This window comes from Alosa sapidissima, chromosome 15, assembly GCF_018492685.1.
Source record: "Alosa sapidissima isolate fAloSap1 chromosome 15, fAloSap1.pri, whole genome shotgun sequence".
Lineage (NCBI taxonomy): Eukaryota > Metazoa > Chordata > Actinopteri > Clupeiformes > Clupeidae > Alosa > Alosa sapidissima.
In genome coordinates, this window is record NC_055971.1 from 25,088,548 (window position 1) to 25,108,212 (window position 19,665).

Here is a 19,665-nt window from a genome sequence, read left to right on the forward strand (position 1 = left end):
TTTGTGACGAAACCATGGAGCTGAGACAAACAGCTGCTCAAATATATTTGTATTTTTGTTGTTATTGAGAATGCTTCTTTTGTTACTTAACCGTCACTTTTCCTCAGTTATCAGCACATGAACTGTTTAAAGGAAGAGCATTCAAGAATGAAACAAAGGCCAGCTGTCCTCAGACCTTTTATTTCCCTTTTATGATAAGTAGGCTAGTCTATATGCCTAGTGAAATGTTCTTTGATTAAATAGCCTACTATAATAATAATAATAATAATAAAGCTTTATTTGTATAGCACCTTTCATACACAGAATGCAGCTCAAAGTGCTTTACATTTGAAGCATGTAACACAATAGTAGTCAGTCAGTCATTATCAATCACTTTTCTTTGCTGTTTATGATATGCTCAGCAACATATCAAAAATATAGAAAATGACGTCATAAGTACTGTAATATACTCTACCCTAGATATTCTTCATTTGGTGACCTCCATGCTTATGATAATTTAATAAAGGCTTTTCTATATAGTCGTTTGTCTGTGTGGAAAAGCACTAAACGGCAACAAAGCCCTTCATCCAAATAGGCCTAACTTGTGTGATATCACTTTACGCACAGTGGCATTATTGTTTGGTTGGCTGAGTGGGAGAATGGGGGGGGGGGGGTTGTTTTGAAACCATGGTGGAACAAACATCAGGACGCGCTCTCTTTATTCCCCAAATGCCGGTGTTTGCCCCCACGCCTATGCGAGGAATCCGGGCGAGCAAGTTGTGCTACAGTGACAGTCAAAGTTTCAACCGCTTTGTTGTTTCGAGTCGTCGACCAGCAGCATGGACGACAAGTTGGGTCTTGCCGCCGTCGGGTTGGGCTTCATGGGCTGGTTCTGTGCTGTGCTGACCCGCTTCCTCTCCATGTGGACGGTGAGCGGCTCTGTTAACAACAACACGGACACTGTAGCGCTGCATTGGGACGGCGTGTGGATCCACTGGGAACAGCAAGGAGACGGCTCGCTACATTGTCACTTCATCCAGTCGGTGCTACATCTGTCCGGGAGCTTCCGATCCTGGAGGGCTCTCATCACTGCCTCGATCTGCATCGGATTTGTAGCAAATGTACTATACGTCGTCGGGCGACTAAAGTTCCCCAGGCGCATGCAGGTGAAGGTGGTCTCCGGTGTTTTGTTCGTGGTGTCAGGCTTGTTGTTGCTGGTGGTGGCGTCCTGGGTGTCCCACCGCAGCTCTAAGCCGCTGGACAGTGTGATTCCACTTAAACGTGAGTTGGGGGCGGCACTCTACACGGGCTGGATTGGGACGGTACTGCTGGTGGTGGGGGGAGGAACTCTGGTCAGTGCGTGCTGTCTGTCGCCCCCGCCAGAGATTTATCGCACACCGGTGTCACGGAGCGCACCAGAAGCGGTGGACCCTCTCAACACCATCCACAGTGCAACTTTCAGACAAGACGATTCGCCCTATTACCCAACTACAAGACCATTCTGAAAAGAATTTTAACGCGATCAGATGTTCTACGATACACTTATATGGACACTGTTTTGGAGAAATGCATTGACTTAATTTGATTATAACGGTTTATAACGGACAATATGCAACAATGTTAGCATTTCTACAAGGCAATGCCTTACAAGTTTTGTTTTTGTTGTCTAGCACTAAGCTATAATTATTATTTATGTAATGTTGGTGTTTTTTTTATCCTGTTTGTGCTAATGAGGTGAGGATGGTGACCACTTCATTAGATTAACAAGTCATGAGGTCATACATTGTCCGATTATTTTGTTCTCCTCTCGGCTTTATCTGACTTATCATGTGAATGTATGTCCTGTCGCAGTTATGTGGCACATGTTGAAAGAAGGCCAATAAACAGTGCCACTTAGCCTACTGGTCCTGAAACAGCCTTTAGGAATCCTTCTTTATACATCACCAATCTCCTCACCTGCTTCTTCGGCTCTCTCATCATCAGGACGAGTAGGCCTGGGGCTACTGATTCTGCATTCTACACAGCACGGAAGTTCCTAAACCAATCGCAACATACCATGAACTGAACATGCTTCTGACTACCGATTTGTCTGGAATGCAGCTGAGCAGCTCGTATGGATTCTCAAAAAAGCCCGCCTGGAACTTACACCTGTTTGTAAAACGTAACCACACTTTATGCTCAACATACCACCAATCTCACTTTGTAATGTAGAGTACCCCCCAGAAACATTACAACACATTGATCATCCCTCTAAAAAAATCAACAACCTCAGTTGTCCCAGGCAAAACATGGGCTTTACTTGATATATTCAGATTTTAATAATAATAATAATAGTGTATATATTTAATGGTGTACATGTATACAATGAGTATCCATTCACATATACTTTAAGTGGTGTTAATAATGGCATATTTCAATGGCAATACACATTGTAATGACTGAACCACCTGATGATGCATCATGCTCTGACACTGACACAGTTTTTAGTGTGACATCTCTTCAACTTCATCTCTTCTAGCACTCAAGCATTGCTATGCTGTCATACACTGTGGTTTTTGACTATTGTGAACACTTTCTTCGCCCCAGTCACCTTTGGAGCGTGATAAGATTTTCAGCAAGGCACAGTTAGGTTGTGGCTCTATTGTGTGATCATTCTTTTAAAAAGTCATGCTGGGTATTCAGTTTCTAGTATTGATCAGTGAGAAGCACATGGACATTTGTTTTCTTTTTTAATTATCTCCCCTGAAAAGCTATTGTACAATTTTCACAGAAAATAACAGCATATTCCACAGTGGACCTTGCAGAAGCGATAAAATTAGGTTTCCTTAGCAAGACGGAGTAAATTAAAAGGTTTTCCCTCCTCACAGCCAGACGGTGTAATGGGGTCTGAGAGACAGGAAGTGATGCGCTACTCCAGCTTTTCGTCTCCCTCCTCCACATCCTTGAGGCTGAGGACTTCAACAGTGCCCTTGCCTTTGGTCTCACAGCGGATCAGCTCGTCAATCTCCCGGAAGCAGCCTGGATCAATCAGACACACCTGAGGAGCGAAACAAACACACACACACACACACACATTGCATAAAAAGATACATTATGAACACAGATATAATAATAATAATAAAAAATACAAACTTGTGAATCTGTACACTGCAATCTCAAACATTAATCTGATACCTTAGCAGAACATTCCAACAATATAATTTCTATTCAGAACAGGCTTTAAATGTCTTCAGTAAGTGGTCATTGTTAATGGCCAGGGTTCCCACTCTAAGTCAAATGTAAAATTCCATGACTTCCCTGACAAAAAAACTGAATTTCCATGACTTACTATATAATGAATAGTACAATATACCGACCAATGATTTCAGTGCACCTGCATAGAAGTCAAGAATTTTTTACTTTTTTAGTGCAGGAGATGAATAAATAGGCATTGAATAAGCACAGTTGCGCTACTCAATCAAGCCGTAAAGCTATTAACCAGACATATGCCAATTCTGTGTGGAAATATATTTGTATTAATGTATTTTGGGAAGTACATTTTAAACTGCTACACCAAAATGCCCTGATATTTCATGACTTTGCCCCCAAAATGATAAAATTCCCTGACTTTCCATGTCTGAAATAGACTTTCTAAAATTCCATGACCCGTGGGAACCCTGAATGGCACAAGTGATAGTTGATGAGGTGGACATTTGAGCCAGATGTGTTTGGTGCGTTAATTAACCAGTATCTACGTGGGATGGAAAATCAGCCCTCACCATCTCCAGCTGGTCATCAAAGTCCTCGCTCTCCACCACCTTGAGGAGGGTCTTGAGTTTCTCCTTGATCCGCTTGCCATCTTTAGCGGGCAGGATGAAGCGCAGGCGCATGTGAGCCCGCTGGATCTGAATGGACTCCTTCAGCTGCCGGATCACCTCCAGAGCCTGTCAGGGGACTGATACGGTTAGGCTCCTGGTGACTCAACATTCTTAGTTTAGACTTCAGTAATTCCATAACTTGTAGGTATGTTGAACATTACGTTAATATTGAAAACAGGGATATGGTAAAGATAAAATTTATATAAAAGAAGAAAAATAAGTATTTGGCTACTGAAACATATAATCTTCAACATGGAGAGAATTGACACTAATAAAAATGCTATGCAAGATTACTTGCTACAGGGACAGACCAGAGTACCACTGGGTTACAATCTATAAAAATAAACATACATACAAACAAAACAATCTCCATAACCAGACCATAAATAATGTTTCAACTTGCAGTAAAAAAAAAAATATCCACACGGGGGCAGTATGTAGATACGAAAATCATAGATACAGATTTGGGCTCTGGCCCACAAAAGCGATGATACATACAATTACAAGGCCAACACACCTGATGAAGTAACATCTGGTACTTCTAATGTAACATCTACCCCTAACCTTACGGGAGACCTGCTACAAACCTGCTGTTTTGTGCTCTTGTTTGCTTTGACTGAGTAGTGGATGTCCTTCATGGCTCTCTCTATGAGGTTGACAGTGTATGGACGCTTGGTCTCTGGATTGACACACTTCTCGGCCACTATTGTGGCGATGTCTCTGAACATCTGCTCGAGCTGGCTCTGTCGCTCTTTGTCTGACACTTGAAGTTCTCCTTTTGACAAAATCTGAGAACAGATCATTATAAAAGATAAGAGTATGGGACATAACTTGAGAGATGCTGGAGATGAGATTAATGTTAGTATCTGTGGGCAATCAGTGATGAGTGGTCCTAGGGTCTTACTCACTTGTTTGCATATTTCTGTCAAGTCGTCTGTCCCAAATGCTTTGGACAAATCCTCCTTTTTTGCCACCTGACCCTTCGACACATTGATGAACACTGTATTTGTCTGTAGGACTTCATCTAAATCCTTCTCCCTAAAGATGCAGGATGGAAAACAATTGAGTAGGGTAGCTGTAAGTTGTTAACTATTAAATGAATCGCCAAATATTTTATTTTGGCATTTAGTTACACTCCAATGACATTCCATTTCTCTCACGTGACTGCCAACCACCGGCAGCCTCGGAGTGATAAAAGGCTGACATCCCCATGATTGGCAGCCTGCCATAATGGACAGGTAGGTATCAGTTCGAGTTTTCGAGTTCACGTTTTAAGACTGACTGGAAGTTAGGTATCGAGTTCACGTTTTAAGACTGACTGGAAGACAACGAACATCGTATACTAATGATGATGACCAAAGGAAAGGATGACCAAAGGAAATTGTAGGACAGCGTGACGCCAGTAAAACAAGAGTGGTGGTGGCTGTGGTGAAACTGTGGCGATGTTTGGAATGATCAAGTTATTTTAAATCTTTTGTTATCATTCAACGTTAAAAAATATCGTCGCTATATGCAAATCAATGACTGCATATATACTCTCTATATAAAGTAATTTATATAAACATATCAACAAACTAAATCAAACACTGAACATGTATTAACGTAATGCTAGCTAATGTCAGTTAGCCACCATGGTTATTACAACAGCCATTACTCACGCTCCGGATCTCCAACTCATGACTTTATTCTTGTAGCAGGCTATTTCAAATCGCTTTCCACCCTTCTTCATCCTGACATATGCCACATTTGTCAGTCGAATCTGGTTGGTTGGCGTGAATATCGACATTTTCAATACCGATACCTCCACACTATTCAGAGGTAACGTTGCTGCTGCTACTAGCTATCTACACACGCAACTTCTGTTGTTGTGCCTTCACAACGCTCCGGAGTGAAGCAATAACAGGCGTGAAAAGGTCCTACTTGGATGCGCATTGATCACAGAGAGTAGCTTGAGTGACAGCAGGTGAATAAAAAAAAGGCTTCCTCGAAGATTCAAGATTCAGTTTATTGTCCCACGGTGTATATTTGACAAGGGCACCCACCCATATAATTATATAATTATAGAAAAGCACCAATTAAAATACTTAGAAAGTAATGTATAGGCCCTATGTACAGAGGTTCTATAGGGACAGATAGATAGACAGACAGATATATAGATAGATAGATAGATAGATAGATACTGTATTCAATCTGAGTGGAAATGTAGGGTAGCCTAAACATTCAAAGCTTATAAAACACACACATAAGAACAGGAAAAAGTATCTCCACACTATCAAGATGAAAAATACAGTTATGTTATGACAGTCTCTTCTATATCAGATGTGAAATTACATAATACAATTGTATTATTTTTCAATGAATAACTGCATTTATTAGGATAATAAGTTATGGAAGGACAAGGACTTTGTCCTTCTATAATAAGTGTGTCTTTTCATAACTCTTATAGTAGCCTAAAGTCTATATCTTTCACTGATGCTGGTTGCTGTGGTTACGTCACAGCTGGGATTAGGAAACCAAACTGACAAATAAGACTACCTACACAGAATTTCACTTTTTTATTAGGGAAAATACAATATACTCTATAACACTGTTTAGTTCATTTGAATAAAATGCAAAGGTCGGCCTTCTTTTCTTTCCTGTCTTTACAAACGAATTCTGAAATATCTTGACAAATGACAAGTAAGTCTTTCATTAGCCCACTAGTCATTACTTTCAAGTAGAGACTATTCAATTTACCCCCAGCGACAATCGTTAAAGCAACTGCAGGACAACCTCGTGTAGCCAATACACCGTGGAAGGTAACTAAAGTTTCAGGGACGTTCAGACAGTTTGTTCTGTAGGTAGGATTACATAACCCTGACCTCTTCCCCGCTGCACTTTGTGATTTACGATAGAATTCGGGTTACATGTGTACGACGTAATTAGGTAACTTTTATGGATCAGCTCATTTAGGAGATATAATGTGTAAGTACGGGAATCATAGTCATGGCGCAGATTTGGTTTATGATAAAATGAAGAATATATAGATAAACATCTATATTTCAAATAAACAGAGAGATAAATTAGATAATTGAGGATGTATTATCGATCCGATATAACGCAGTAACTAATAACACCTTTCCTACAACACCCCTATTTTGAAGAATATTGGTTCAGACCAATAATATGACGGTGTGGCGTAAAATTTCCGCATCGTGCAACTTGTTCTACAGAACAGGGTGAGAGGGTGAGTGGGTGAACTTTCTTGCACTCATATTTGTGAAGTTTGGTGCATTTTTATGGACATATCAGTGTTTTGTACAGTTGATATTTAGACAGATATAATTTACGTCAGTGTTCATCACAGTAGTTTGCATAGCTAACAGTCTCAGGAACGGGGTATGCAATTGTTAGCTGCCGCTAGCTTGATAAAATGAAGTTATAAACTTTCTCAAAACTGATTTGATGTAACCAGTAACGTTGTTCCAGAAGATGACATTAGAAGATACAACTATTGTAATATAACCACATAGATGCTTCATATATTAAAGAGACTATGTTGTTTGTATCTAACATAGCTTAAAGTTGACGGGTTGATATCGCCCAATAAATTACCAAAACAACTCAACGTTAGCGTTAGACTTTGGTGACCAGCAAGACGAATCCTTGCTCGCTCATTCGAGTCAACTTTCTGATTTACGTTAATGTTAGTCGTTATTTGCAGAACGATAAATGCACTAACGTAAGTCAATGCATCAAGAGATAAGATAGCAGGTGATCAGTGGCTTTGTGATCCTGAACTCTCTTGACCTCGTTTGAAATGATCCCAGCGTCGTCATTAGCTTTAACACAATCCGACAGATTTTCGCTAATTCAAGCTCCTATTGTAGTTTAACACAATGAATGACATAACGATTATCGAACTGATCTTTGGTCGATACAGTGAAGTTAAATTACAGATATTACGCTAACTTAGGGTAATGTTAATGTTGAAATTTTAAGCTCGGCACAGACTTTGTTTTGTCTTGAATATTAGCTGTCCCTGACGTTTTCAAGACTCCCAGACGATTTCATGTTGTGGCTCTTATGGGAGTGCTGCGTGCGATTGCCCAGTGTCTAGTCAGAGCATGTGACCAAGGGTCCGTAAAATGAATGAAGGAAGCCCCCTATTGTAGCATCTAGGCTGACACTGCGCATTCTCATGTCAGACGAATATCTTCTTTTTGTTTGGAACCAGTAAAATTATTTAGCTGTAGCTATTGTATATTTCTGTATAATGTCTGTAGCTCTCCGCCTGGTGTAAAACTTAAAACTGGTGATCTGATGTTCAGCAGCTGATGCTAAATTTTCTAATAGAGGAGGGCGAAGAGAGATTTGTAATATTTGTGATTGTGGGCGTTTTGATAGACAAATGATATATGAATTCTCATTGCATACCTGTGTTTGAGTCTTAGTCATTTTGATTTTGTAGACTTGTCCACGTCATGGTTCTGAGTTTAATAATTGATAGTTTCAAGTGGCCTTTGTCCAAGTTGTGTCTAACAGGCTTGTAGGATGAACTCCCTAAAATTCTCCCTTTAATTCTCAGTGAACTGCTCAGTCAATCCCAGTAAAAACACATTGTGCTGAGAAAGGGCTAGTTATTTATTCAGTTGATTGAAGTCACTGTTAAGAGTCTGAAACTGATTAACAGGCAACATAAAAGAAATCTGACTGACATTGTTTTTCCTGGTTGTCCATGTATTTTGTCAAATATCACTCACTTGTAAGCTGTGGAGAAGTTTATCATTTTAGTTAACTGACTGACTTGCTACAATTGCAGGAGATCAATAACTTGTTTTTACATCCTTTACTCAGTCATTGAGTAAACAAGAGAACCAACAGATCAGGCTGTTCTTGTTTCCTTTGGGAAGACCAATGGGAGATTCACCAGTATTTATGAGTTAGCCTACACTGTAGTATTTTACTAAGGTAACTGAAAGACTTATCTGGTATACTGGTGTAGGGATACTCTGATTTTTTGAGGGGAAAAGAGCACTCTGCTGTCTTGTGCTCTGTAAAATGTCAAAACGTATTGACCACCATTTACAATCCAAGTCTGGAACCTTCTAAAGATTGGGGCATCCCTCTTTGTGGTTTTGTTGTGTACATTAAAAAGAGGGTGTAGTCTATGTTGGAGGCATTTTACATTGAAATAATTTAAATACTGATTTTGCATGGTCTCTGTGCAGGTATTCATTGGCTATGTAACATTAGTTTGTAGTATTCATTCCAGTGCTGATCTTGAGAACGAGAGAGTTAGGGTGTAACCGCCTCACTTGATCTTTGGCCTCTGACCTGTAGTTTGTTGACGTTTCTGTAGTTTTGCAGCACGAGCGTGCAGACACCGCACCCAGGACTTTAAAACCAACAAAATAAACAAATAAACACACAAGGCCTACACACACGGCCAGCGACGCGATAGTGATTTATGGCAGTGTGTGACAGCCTTTATGTCAGGGGTCTCAAACACCCGGCCCGCGTCCTGCCCAATTCCGGCCCGCGACGAATGACAAAATAATAATGTAATCCGGCCCTTGAGGCTATTAATTGCGACAAACAACGATACTGATTAAAATAGACGATAGATCCAGGTACGGTGACAAATCTCATTTGTAGGCCTACTCTGCTCCACTATGTGCAAGACATCCAGAGCTTGATTCAAATCCAAAATCGCTGCGCAAAGTTTTCAGGAAATACTTGTATTACACGCGAGAAACACAAAGACGTGCATTTGTAATGACGTGGAAGCGATGCAGGCCATAGTGTTGCAGAAATTGAAGCAGAAATTAAGCAGAAATAGCCAGGCCTACACCAAATGTTGAAAAACGTTCACGTGTGATGAAGTCTTAGGTAAGCTATGTTATTCACCTATTCTGATTCTGAAGGAGAATATCCTTTTGGAGATTAGCCTATGATCGATCGTCTATGACAGTGATAGTCACGGTGCGTCTGTGAATGGAGGTGCGTGTATACAGCGGTGTCCAAGCATACCATGCTTGTTTCGACCCTCTGCCCAACATAGCTTGGAGGTTGCAGTGGTAATCGTGATGATAGTGTCCGTAATGGATGTGGTACAGACAGCAGGGCTAGTAGAAATAGGGCTCTAAATAACTACAAAGTCACCCGCAATATGATGCGAACTTCTGGGTACTGCAGATTACCAGCGATAGGAACTGTTTGACCAGAATACTTTATTGTAGGCCTATATTGTAGTAATCTATTACTAAACCACAACATCTTAGGTGTTGGTATAGGCTACATCTTAGGTGTTTTTCTGTTAATTTGTTATGTGGGTAATATGAAAAAAGGAAAGTAAACCTGCTTAAATATGTTCATCCAGTATTTACTGAAAGGTGCATAATTTGAGGTGCTTGCCATCCAGTGACAAATTAGATGGGTAAATTTACCCCCTTCATAAACTTTTGTTTTACTCAAAGATTTTTACATTTACAGTATAACTTTATCTCTGACCACTTTCAAGCCATGGCCTTTTAAATTTTGATATAAAAATCCAATGGTGTTGCTTTCTTAACCCTGATGCTTAGTTTGCCAGGTTTAAAAAAGTTATGAGAGGAAATATTTTTATTTCATGTGAAACACACACACACATACCTGTTTTTTATGTTTTTCATTTATTTTATAATTTGTATTAATCTTTATTTTATCATTATTTTATTTATAAGCTAAGGTTGCTAGCACAGGTGTCTAAAACTAGATAAAAACACTTGCACTTTCTGTTTGCAGTTTGGTGTGGTATTTGAAAAAAAAGAACATTTTCAGAAATAGCCGGCCCTCCAATCAGATGACGTTGGCAGAATTGGCCCCCAGCTCATTTGAGTTTGAGACCCCTGCTTTATGTGATTGCAAACAAGTACAGTAGTAAGATGCATAAGTAGTCTCTGTTAAGGGTGTGTGGATAGGTCCATTGCTGTGGATGCAGGGTATGGTAATGGCGGACATTAATGTTGTCTCTCTGCTATCTCCCCAGTAGCCTGGGTGTTCCCATGCTGCCTTGCGCGTGATTTGATTCACGCTGCTAAGGCAGCCTGGAGACCATGGAGCAAATTTTCGCCTGAGATAGGGAACCAATCACAGAACAGGGGGGAAAGCAAGACGATGATGAGCTATGCACAGACGCATTTGATAGACATCCGTGGCACCCAATAAACGGATCTGGGCATTTTTTTCAAATACGAGAAAATTAACGTTTGGTTCCCAGACCACGTCTCATTGAGAAGTGGTGGCGCTAGCCAGGCTATCTCCCCAGTCTCGTTAGTAGACATTTGGGTCTGAATGTTTTTATTGGCTCAGCTTTCCTTGCTGTCAGACTTAATGAATGTTATTTTGTTGTCGCTACTCTCTCCTACTCTTACTAGTACTCATGGCGATGTTTTGCCCCTGCTCGGTCTCCTAACGTGTTGCTATCCATCATGGCCGACATGATTGTCAATCGTGGCGAATGCTATAACGTTGTTTCTCCTCTCTAACTTGCTATCAGTTATGGCAGATGTTGTAATGTTGTCTCAGCTCTCAGCTCTCACCTCTCTCTCACCCTTGCAGTGTTGCTATCAATCATGGCGGACGTGCAGTCGGAGGCGCCTACCCAGCCCGATCTCATGGAGGCGGATGAGCCGCTCCTGAGCAACCTGGACATCTTCCTCTTCTCGCTCATCGCTGGCCTGGTCATCTACTGGTTCACCTTCCGCAAGAAGCCGGAGCCCATCCCCGAGTTCAAGAAGCTTGACATGCCGTGAGTACCCCCCTCTCTCCCCTCCCCATAATCAGCTGTGAATGAGTTTAATATTTAGGAAAGTAGACCTGTGGGAAGCACTGTTATATTCCTGTTATAACAGTTGAAGTCTCACAGATAGGTGGACAAGTGGTGTCCTGTGTTCAGTTTAGCCATCCAAGGCTCGGCTCATTTAAATCCTTTCCAGTCAGAAAGAAACAATGGGATAAGACGCTGCATGTTTTTGCCCCTTTGAGCAGAGTAGATAGACTAGACCTTGTCTGATCATGTCTGTGTTGAGAAAAGTTCAGGTATTGAGGACATTATGAAAGCTGCTGGCATTTTGTTCGGAGGGGAAACTCTAGTTGCACCAGCTTTACATGGCTGCTTTTGTAAGCTTTCTAAGATCTCGCATGGCCATCAGGAAACCTGGAAAGTGGGTTGGTGGTTACTCAACTCCAGTATTAATCCAGCTCTTTAGACAGAGAAAGAGGGAAATCATGTGCCAATGTAAAACTTGCTGTCGTCGACAAACTAAAGTGAAAAAAAGGAAGGGAAATGTTGCACTCTTGTTACATGAGTTTTATGTAAGACTATGTTATGCAATGTGTTTGAATTGAGTTCTTGAGTACAACAGGGGCTTAAGAATTATGTGGTTTCAGGCTAATTTATTGCAAGATGTTGCACTTAACAACGCTTGGTTACCGTGTTCTTATCCACTCTTATCAGGTCTGTTCTCATTGTATTTGGTGAAAGTGTCTTTCCTTCCTGTCTTTTTTAAAAGTTTTTACTTCACAGCTGTTGCACCTCCTGTGTGTGATGTTGGCCCGTGAATTGAAACAGCCTATCTGACTGGGTCACCTCAATTTCAGCAAAACCGAACTGTTCAGTTGTTCAGGTCCCTGTTTGGGATTTCAGTGGGATGTCGAGTGTGATGTGGTGTTCTATCCCGGTCCTGTCTCAAGGGTCTTGTTGTTTTTGTGTCTCTTGCCAAGCCAGATGGTAAGCACTCCAATATGCGTCTGTGTCATGTAGTGTGCTTCACCCATAGCTAAGGGGTCTAGTTAAGTCTGTCTGTGGGCTGTGATCACTCTGCTCAGGTGCATGTGCTGTATTTGGTGCATCCTGTAGAAATTTGAATCTGGATTGTGGAATTGGTTGTTTGCCTTGTCTATGCTCTCATTGAGATTAACTGTTAGTTTGCCAGGCTTAGACAATAGTGTGTGTGTGTGTGTGTGTGTGTGTGGGGGGGGGGGGGGGGGGGGGGGTTGTATCAAATGTCCAGCAAGCCTGCAGATTAAGGCAATTGTGTAATAAGAGCTAGTAAAATGGACAGTGACGTCTGTCAATAAACATAGAAAATGTGCTGTAAAAGTGCTCAATCAAATTACTTTAAGAACATCAGCAACAGAAGTTCTGCTTTGGTTAATTTTTTGTGATTCACATAGTTCTCTGCACAAACAAGAGTACAGTATACAGCTCTGTTGTTGAGGTGTGTGTGTGCGCGTGCGCACGCCCCCATGTGTGTTCCTGTATCTCCAGAGGAGCAAGGCTGCTTGTTTGGCACACTCTGTCCTTCCGATGGCCCCAGCTGCACTCCTCCGTTGCTACAGGAGACAGGACACCAGTCCTCTCCTGTCTGCCTGGGTGACACCTTAACGCTCCCACCCTGCCCTCCCCTTAGAAACAGGCACTAGCAACACATTCAGCCTAGATCTGGCTCTGATCTGTCCCTGGTTTGGTATGGACCGGGGGGCAGCACTTCAGACAAGATTCCAACTCAGCCCCTAGTGACTACCCAGCCATGTGGGCAATTGTGGCCTACTGGTTAGGGCTTCGGACTTGTAACAGGAGGGTTGCCGGTTCGATCCGCGACCAGTAGGAACGGCTGAAGTGCCCTTGAGCAAGGCACCTAACCCCTCACTGCTCCCCGAGCGCCGCTGTAGCAGGCAGCTCACTGCGTCGGGATTAGTGTGTGCTTCACCTCACTGTGTGTTCACTGTGTGTTGAGTGTGTTTCACTAATTAATTCACGGATTGGGATAAATGCAGAGACCAAATTTCCCTCACGGGATCAAAAAAGTATATATACTTATACTTATACTTATGTGTTGCTACCTAGCATGATGACGGCTACAAACATGCTCTAGGAGCTGACTGATCTAATCATATATATGTGAACATGCAGTCACTCATACACGTAAACCTACACCCACACACACTACACAGCTGCATGCTTAGCTTCTCTGAGTGCAGTAGAGGCTACACCTCACCCAGTCACGCCCATGCGTCTATGTGGAGAAAAGTTCAGGTATTGAGGGCATTATGAATGCAGCTGCCCTTTTGTTCAGTTGGGAAACTCGAGTTACATCAGCTTCACAGTGCTGCTGTTACCAGCTTATCCTACACACGGCTTATCCATCAGAAAACCTGTTTGTCTGAAGACAAATCAGCTGGGGGGTCACGACTGGGAACTACACACTGTGGAAAGACCAGTTGACGAGTCTTGAGTTGGCACAGGAGGGTCCATGATGTAAAATGGCATGGTGTTGATGGACACGGTGCCCTGCCAGAGGGGCGTGAGGCCAGAAGGCAACACAAACACACCCAAACCCCGAGGGTCAGACACAGGAAAAGGGTTGCGTGACTATGACTGACCTACGCACTTAATGGTTGAGAGAGAGAGAGAGAGAGAGAGAGAGAGAGGGAGAGAGAGAAAAAAAATAGGTGACATTATTAGATGTAGTAGAGGGATTGAAGGAGGGGTTGTTGTTGTTGTTTCTTGAACAACAAGATTCTTGAATGCTATGCGGCTGCTCTGAAATCATTGGTCAGTATATTGTACCATTAATCATATATATTTATTTTATATTGTAGCATTCATTATAAGTCATCAGGTATGTGATTCCTCTGAAAAATTATACTAACGTCTTGGAAATGTTGTAAATTTATTTAAATAGATTAAGAAAACCACCATTATGGCTTTGGTACTCTATTGTTGTGGTTTTTAATTACTGTATGTCGGTGCAGCTTTATACCATTCATGCCACTTCATGGAGTAGAACAGTAGGCGGCAGCTCTCTCTCAGCACCTGAGCCACAACTGAGCCTTAACTGAGCCATAACTGACCCATGTCTGGGTATTAATCTCCGTGACGGCTCAAGGAGGAGTGTGTTTGAGTGGCCAGAGGGGAAGCAGCTGGGGCGTGTTCTGCCAGAAGCTTGTGTAAAGCCGAAGGCATCCCTGAGGCCAGGGAGAGGAAGTGCTTACGTGACAAACTTGTGTGTATGTGTAGGCGCAAGGCAGTGAGTAAGAGTGAGGGAGGGAGGGAGGGAGGGAAGGAGGGAGGGTGGTGGTGGTGCGGTGTTTCCCATACATTGACTTATTTCTGGCGGCCCACCACAATATCAACATTGACCACCACACTTTTTTTCCAGGTTGTACAAATTGTGCTTAAATCTGGTTAGCATCATAACCACGCTGCGATAATTTGTTAAAAACTGTTGCATTCAAGTTAATTCTGCAAACCTACCACCACAAATAGAATTTAATTCTGTGGGAAACACTGTGGTGGTTTCATTTGGCTGTTAACAGGAAGGGATAGCGAGCTCTAATCCCAGCACTGGTCTCTGGCCTTTCCCCCTGAGCCCTGTAGATGAACCCTGTATAAGGCCTGCATCTCAGGAGGTGTGTGTGTCTGAAGTAAGAGAGTGTGTGAGTGTTGGAATCAAGCAAGTGTGTTGACTGTCTGAAGGTAGCGAGTATGTCAGTGTCTGAAGTAAGCTATTGTGTGAAGTAAGAGAGTGTGTGAGTGTGTGAAGTAAGCGAGTGTGTGTGAAGTAAGCTCTACTAAGTATTACACACATCAGAGTATTTGCTTTCCGCACCCATGAGCACACAAGGGTCCCGTGGGGTCCAGGTGAATGTCACCGTCGGCGGGTGTTGGCAAAGCTCGGTGTGGATGTGCACGTACCCTTCACCCGGCCACCATGCTTCAAGGGCACTAAATGCACACACAGTGGAAAACCAAAAGGCTTTAGGATCCGACCGAAAGGTTGGGATGGGAAGTGAGTGTGTAAGTGTGTGTATGAGTAAGTATGGGAAGTGGTGCCTTGTGAAGTGGAGTCCATATCAGACCATAGACAGTAAAAGAAATGGACGAACAGACTCCGTCGTTTTCATAGACAGTAAAAGAAATGGACAAACAGACTCCGTCGTTTTCAATGGGAGGGCACTGAGTCAAATAGAACGATTTTTCAGTTGGTCCCCCCAGTACAGCGCAGACTCACACTTAACTTCGTGACGTTAGCCATCGAACTGAATCTTGTAACTCATATGATAGATACACAGAAATTCTTCTCACACTTCCTTCGCCTTCAAAGTCATCAAAGTTAAACATTTATTTATGTACTATTATTAATATCATCCTCACAAAGTCGTGTTAATGTTGAAGCTACCATACATGATCTTCAAAAACAGTCAACAAAACAAAAAAGTTATAGCCTTGAACCTAATCTTCTTTCCACTTTTCCGACCTACGGTCAATCCATCGAAAACCTCTGAAATGATTATCGTTAGTGCCGTTTTTCATTAGGTTTACTTGCCTCTATGCAATGCTTTACTTTAACTTACAATGCTATTGGCTACATAGCTTTGTTCATGAGTTTCCGTGCTGGCTGGACTGAGCTTCTTATCCAAACAATACAGTTATCCCCCTACGGTGCGTTAGCTTCACTACAACCGGACATGCTAAACATTCTTCTTATGGGAACCTAACGTTACGTACGAGGTAGTCAAGTCTTGTTTTGCCTTTTATTGTTTATGTAGATTACACAAAAGCTACAAAATCGGCACAGGATATATGTTATATTAAGTTATGGTATTTCAAAAAAATCGTAAAATGAATGGGCTTCTATGGGGTTAGCAGAGAAGTGGTCCCTCCAGTTAACATTGATTCTTCTACTTCCGGGAATTCCCCTGCCTCCTTGTATCAGACGTGCAGGCCTACGTCACTCCCAATTCGCTCCCCGTTCTTTTGAGCACGCCTGTTATTTCCTTTCTCCTACCCCTGCACCACCCCCCCACCCCCCATTCTGCCCACCTCCCTACTGCCCTCTCCTCTGTTTAATAGGGGGAATGGAGGGAGTGAAAAAAGCAAAAGAAAACTGGCTTTAATGCGGCCCTGGAGAGCGTTGGGGGGGGGGGGGGGAAAGGCCAGCCAAAGCCGTTCTCTCAGCCTGTGGAAAGGTGGAAAGTTGAGGCGCGAGACAAGCGCCCCATTCTGTCTGCCCCCCTCTCCGTCTGCCCCCCTCTCCTCGTCCCTTTTCCTCTCTCTTCCTCTTCTGGGTCGGCCAGCTCTAATTTGCCTCGCTGGTCGGTTGAATGGCGCAGGCCCTAGCTTGCCACAAGAGAATCCCTTTATGATGGATGAGGTTGCCATAGTAATCTCACTCTTTGTGAAGGTGGGGGGCTGTGTGTGTGTGTGTGTGTGTGACTGAGGGTTGGGCTTCAGTGAAGTGAGCTTTCCATAGAAAGTGTTTTCTAACATGGCCAATCCCCCTCTGTCTGTCTCTCTCCTACTCTCTCTCTCTCTCTTTCATTTTCTTCATTTTTCTCTCTCTGTGTTTCTCTCCTGTCTTCGCCCTGATAAGGGTGCATGTTTATGGTTCATTTTGGCTATAGAACTATAACTTCATTAATCTTGTTGGAATCGGTACGTGAGAGAGAGAGAGAGAGAGAGAGAGAGAGAGAGAGAGAGAGAGAGTTGTGTGAATGAAAGAGTGAGTGAGAGGGGGAAGGGGATACAACAGGGGCTGTGAGAAGGAGGAGGGGAGAAACGGAGTGAGGGAAAGAGAAAGAGAGAGAGAGAGAGAGAGAACTCAGCGTTTACTGGCATTTACGGGAGATTTCATTAGGCTGGGCTCGGTCTCTCTTCCCTGTCTAGCTCTGTTCGTTGTTGCCAGATGTTACTGGCGCCTTCCGCCACTCTGTAGGACTGCCTGTGTGTGTGTGTGTGTGTGTGTGTGTGTGTGTGTGTGTGTGTGTGTGTGTGCACGCGCTGAGAGAGCAACACCGCAGCAGTTTGTTTCCAGCAGCAGAGAGAGAAAGGGAAAGTGCTAATAGGTAGCAGTGTCAAAATCTCCATCTGGACGGCTGCTTTCTTGTTTCTAACTCTGGCACACGCACACACACACACAAACGGAGAGAGGGAGCGCGAACGAGACAGAGAGCACGGCGCGCTTGAGTGAGCGCTCCACAGGATCTGCAAGACCATTCCTCTCCACGCTGATCCGCACGCTCGGGTTGTGACCGTCGTAACGCTCCCGTCCGCTCGTCCAGGGGGAAGCGGTCAGCATTTGCTCCACCTCCTGAAACAATCGCCAGGGACTTCCTCCATCCATGTCTGTGCTGTGAGATAGGACCTGCCTTCCCCCATCCGCAGCTACCACCGGTGGTGATGACGCCAGCCTTCCACAAGCGCGTCTGCTGTAGAGGACCACACCAGCTACGTGTATCCGTCTCCATCTTGGGGGGGCTTGTCATCCTGACTGGACGTTAACGCGTGTGTGATTCGCCCGCCGCATGCTTGCTGCTTCGACTGTCAGCATCACTGAGCGTGTGCGTGACTTTAGTGTATGTGTGTGTGTGTGTGTCTGTGCTTGACTTTAGTGTGTGTCTGTGTGTCTGTGCGTGACTTTAGTGTGTGTGTGTGTGTCTGTGCGTATCTGTGTGTCTGTGCGTGACTTGAGTGAGTGAGTGTGAGTGTGTGTGTGTGTGTGAACAGCGACCTGATGGCTTGCTTGTGGCTCGGAGCGCTGGCATCGTAGCGCAGCGTGTGGTGTAGCTCGGAGGCAGCCACCGAGCATCATGGGGTGCGTGTTCTCTCTGCCGGAGGAGCGCAGGGCTGCTGCGGAAAGGTCAGTGGCTCTCCTCACAGACACGCACGCACGCACGCATACTCATGGACACACACTCCCGTCATACATGTGGCCCTGTTTCCTTCGTCTGTGTCTGTGTCTATCTGACTGGCCTTTGCAGTGCCAGAGTCATGCTGACGCTTCACTAACGGTGGGAGAACGCCTGCGGAATGTGTTGTCATTGGGAGGAGGGAAGGATGAAAACATGCACTCTGCTGTCTGTTTATTTTACTTTATTTATTTTTTTAAAAGTTTTTTTTTTTTATTATTAAATACTGAAAGCGGATATCTTTGTTTTGTGACATTTTAGCCTGAATTACATGTTGGGGAACTCGGTACCATGGAACACATTGGTGGTTAACGTGTCCTGCTCTGTTAAGTGAGGCCTCTGAGCACACAATGCTCCTGTTTGCTGGAAGGAAGTCGGCTGGTTTTGCGTACATAGAGTTTAATATAGAGAAATGCATAGCTTATTTGGGTATTGCCTCATAAGAGGGATTGTAAAGTAGGTGTGTTTAGTTTGGATAGTAAAATCACCCTCTTGGTCCCTAGGTTACAGCAGTGGTATTCCCAACACCGATCTCAGTAAAACTGTAGTTGTGGTATTCCCAACACTGATCTCAGTAAAACTGTAGTTGTGGTATTCCCAATGGTGTGCTCTTCCCAACACTGATCTCAGTGAAACTGTAGTTGTGGTATTCCCAACACCGATCTCAGTGAAACTGTAGTTGTGGTATTCCCAATGGTGTGCTCTTCCCAACACTGATCTTTGTGAAATTGTAGTTTTTGGCTTCTTTGTATGACTCTGAGTCTGAGCATTCACTGTTAAGATGAATTGTGTTGTTGTTTATGCTGGGCCTAAGCACTGAAAAGTGTGTGTGTGTGTGTGTGTTATATTCTTTAAGACACTGTGTGGTGTTGATGCCTGAGTTCTGCACTGTGTTTCTGAATACAGAAAAGGGGGGGGGGGGGGGTGCACCAATCAGCAGTGAGCTCTTGCTGGGCTGGGAGACGTACAGGCTGCTTACATTCCTCAGACCCCCATTTCAGACGGTACCCACGACCCTCCGCCTGAAGAAAACTAAACTGGTTCCGTTTATTGTGCAACAGTTGGCCAGTGTCCCAGATCTAGCAGAGGAGGAAGAGGAGTCTCTCTCCCTCTC

The 19,665-nt window shown here is 43.4% G+C and overlaps 3 protein-coding genes across 4 annotated transcripts in view; 2 read left to right on the plus strand and 1 right to left on the minus strand.

Annotated features, from left to right (window-relative positions):
- Positions 1–818: 818 nt before the first annotated feature.
- Positions 819–1,896, plus strand: LOC121684251 (claudin-3-like). The gene has a single exon (XM_042064241.1). It carries the CDS (start codon positions 819–821, stop codon positions 1,482–1,484), a length of 666 nt encoding a protein of 221 aa, XP_041920175.1. The 3' UTR covers positions 1,485–1,896.
- Positions 1,897–2,307: 411 nt separating this feature from the next.
- Positions 2,308–5,718, minus strand: sbds (SBDS ribosome maturation factor). The gene is made up of 5 exons (XM_042064234.1): positions 5,495–5,718; positions 4,745–4,874; positions 4,424–4,624; positions 3,738–3,902; positions 2,308–3,016 (listed from the first exon to the last, which is right to left on the minus strand). The coding sequence occupies exons 1-5, from the start codon at positions 5,620–5,622 to the stop codon at positions 2,888–2,890; spliced, it is 753 nt and encodes a 250-aa protein (XP_041920168.1). The 5' UTR covers positions 5,623–5,718; the 3' UTR covers positions 2,308–2,887.
- Positions 5,719–6,982: 1,264 nt separating this feature from the next.
- porb (P450 (cytochrome) oxidoreductase b) overlaps positions 6,983–19,665 on the plus strand; it is a 28,940-nt gene continuing 16,257 nt past the window's right edge. The window contains exons 1-2 of one of the 2 annotated variants that reach the window (XM_042064202.1): positions 6,983–7,062; positions 11,418–11,607. In XM_042064202.1, the coding sequence (XP_041920136.1) occupies positions 11,432–11,607 (176 nt within the window). In that variant the 5' untranslated portion in view covers positions 6,983–7,062; positions 11,418–11,431. Of the gene's footprint in view, positions 7,063–11,417; positions 11,608–18,297; positions 18,503–19,665 lie in introns of those variants that run through there. The other variant, XM_042064203.1, reaches the window with a different exon arrangement.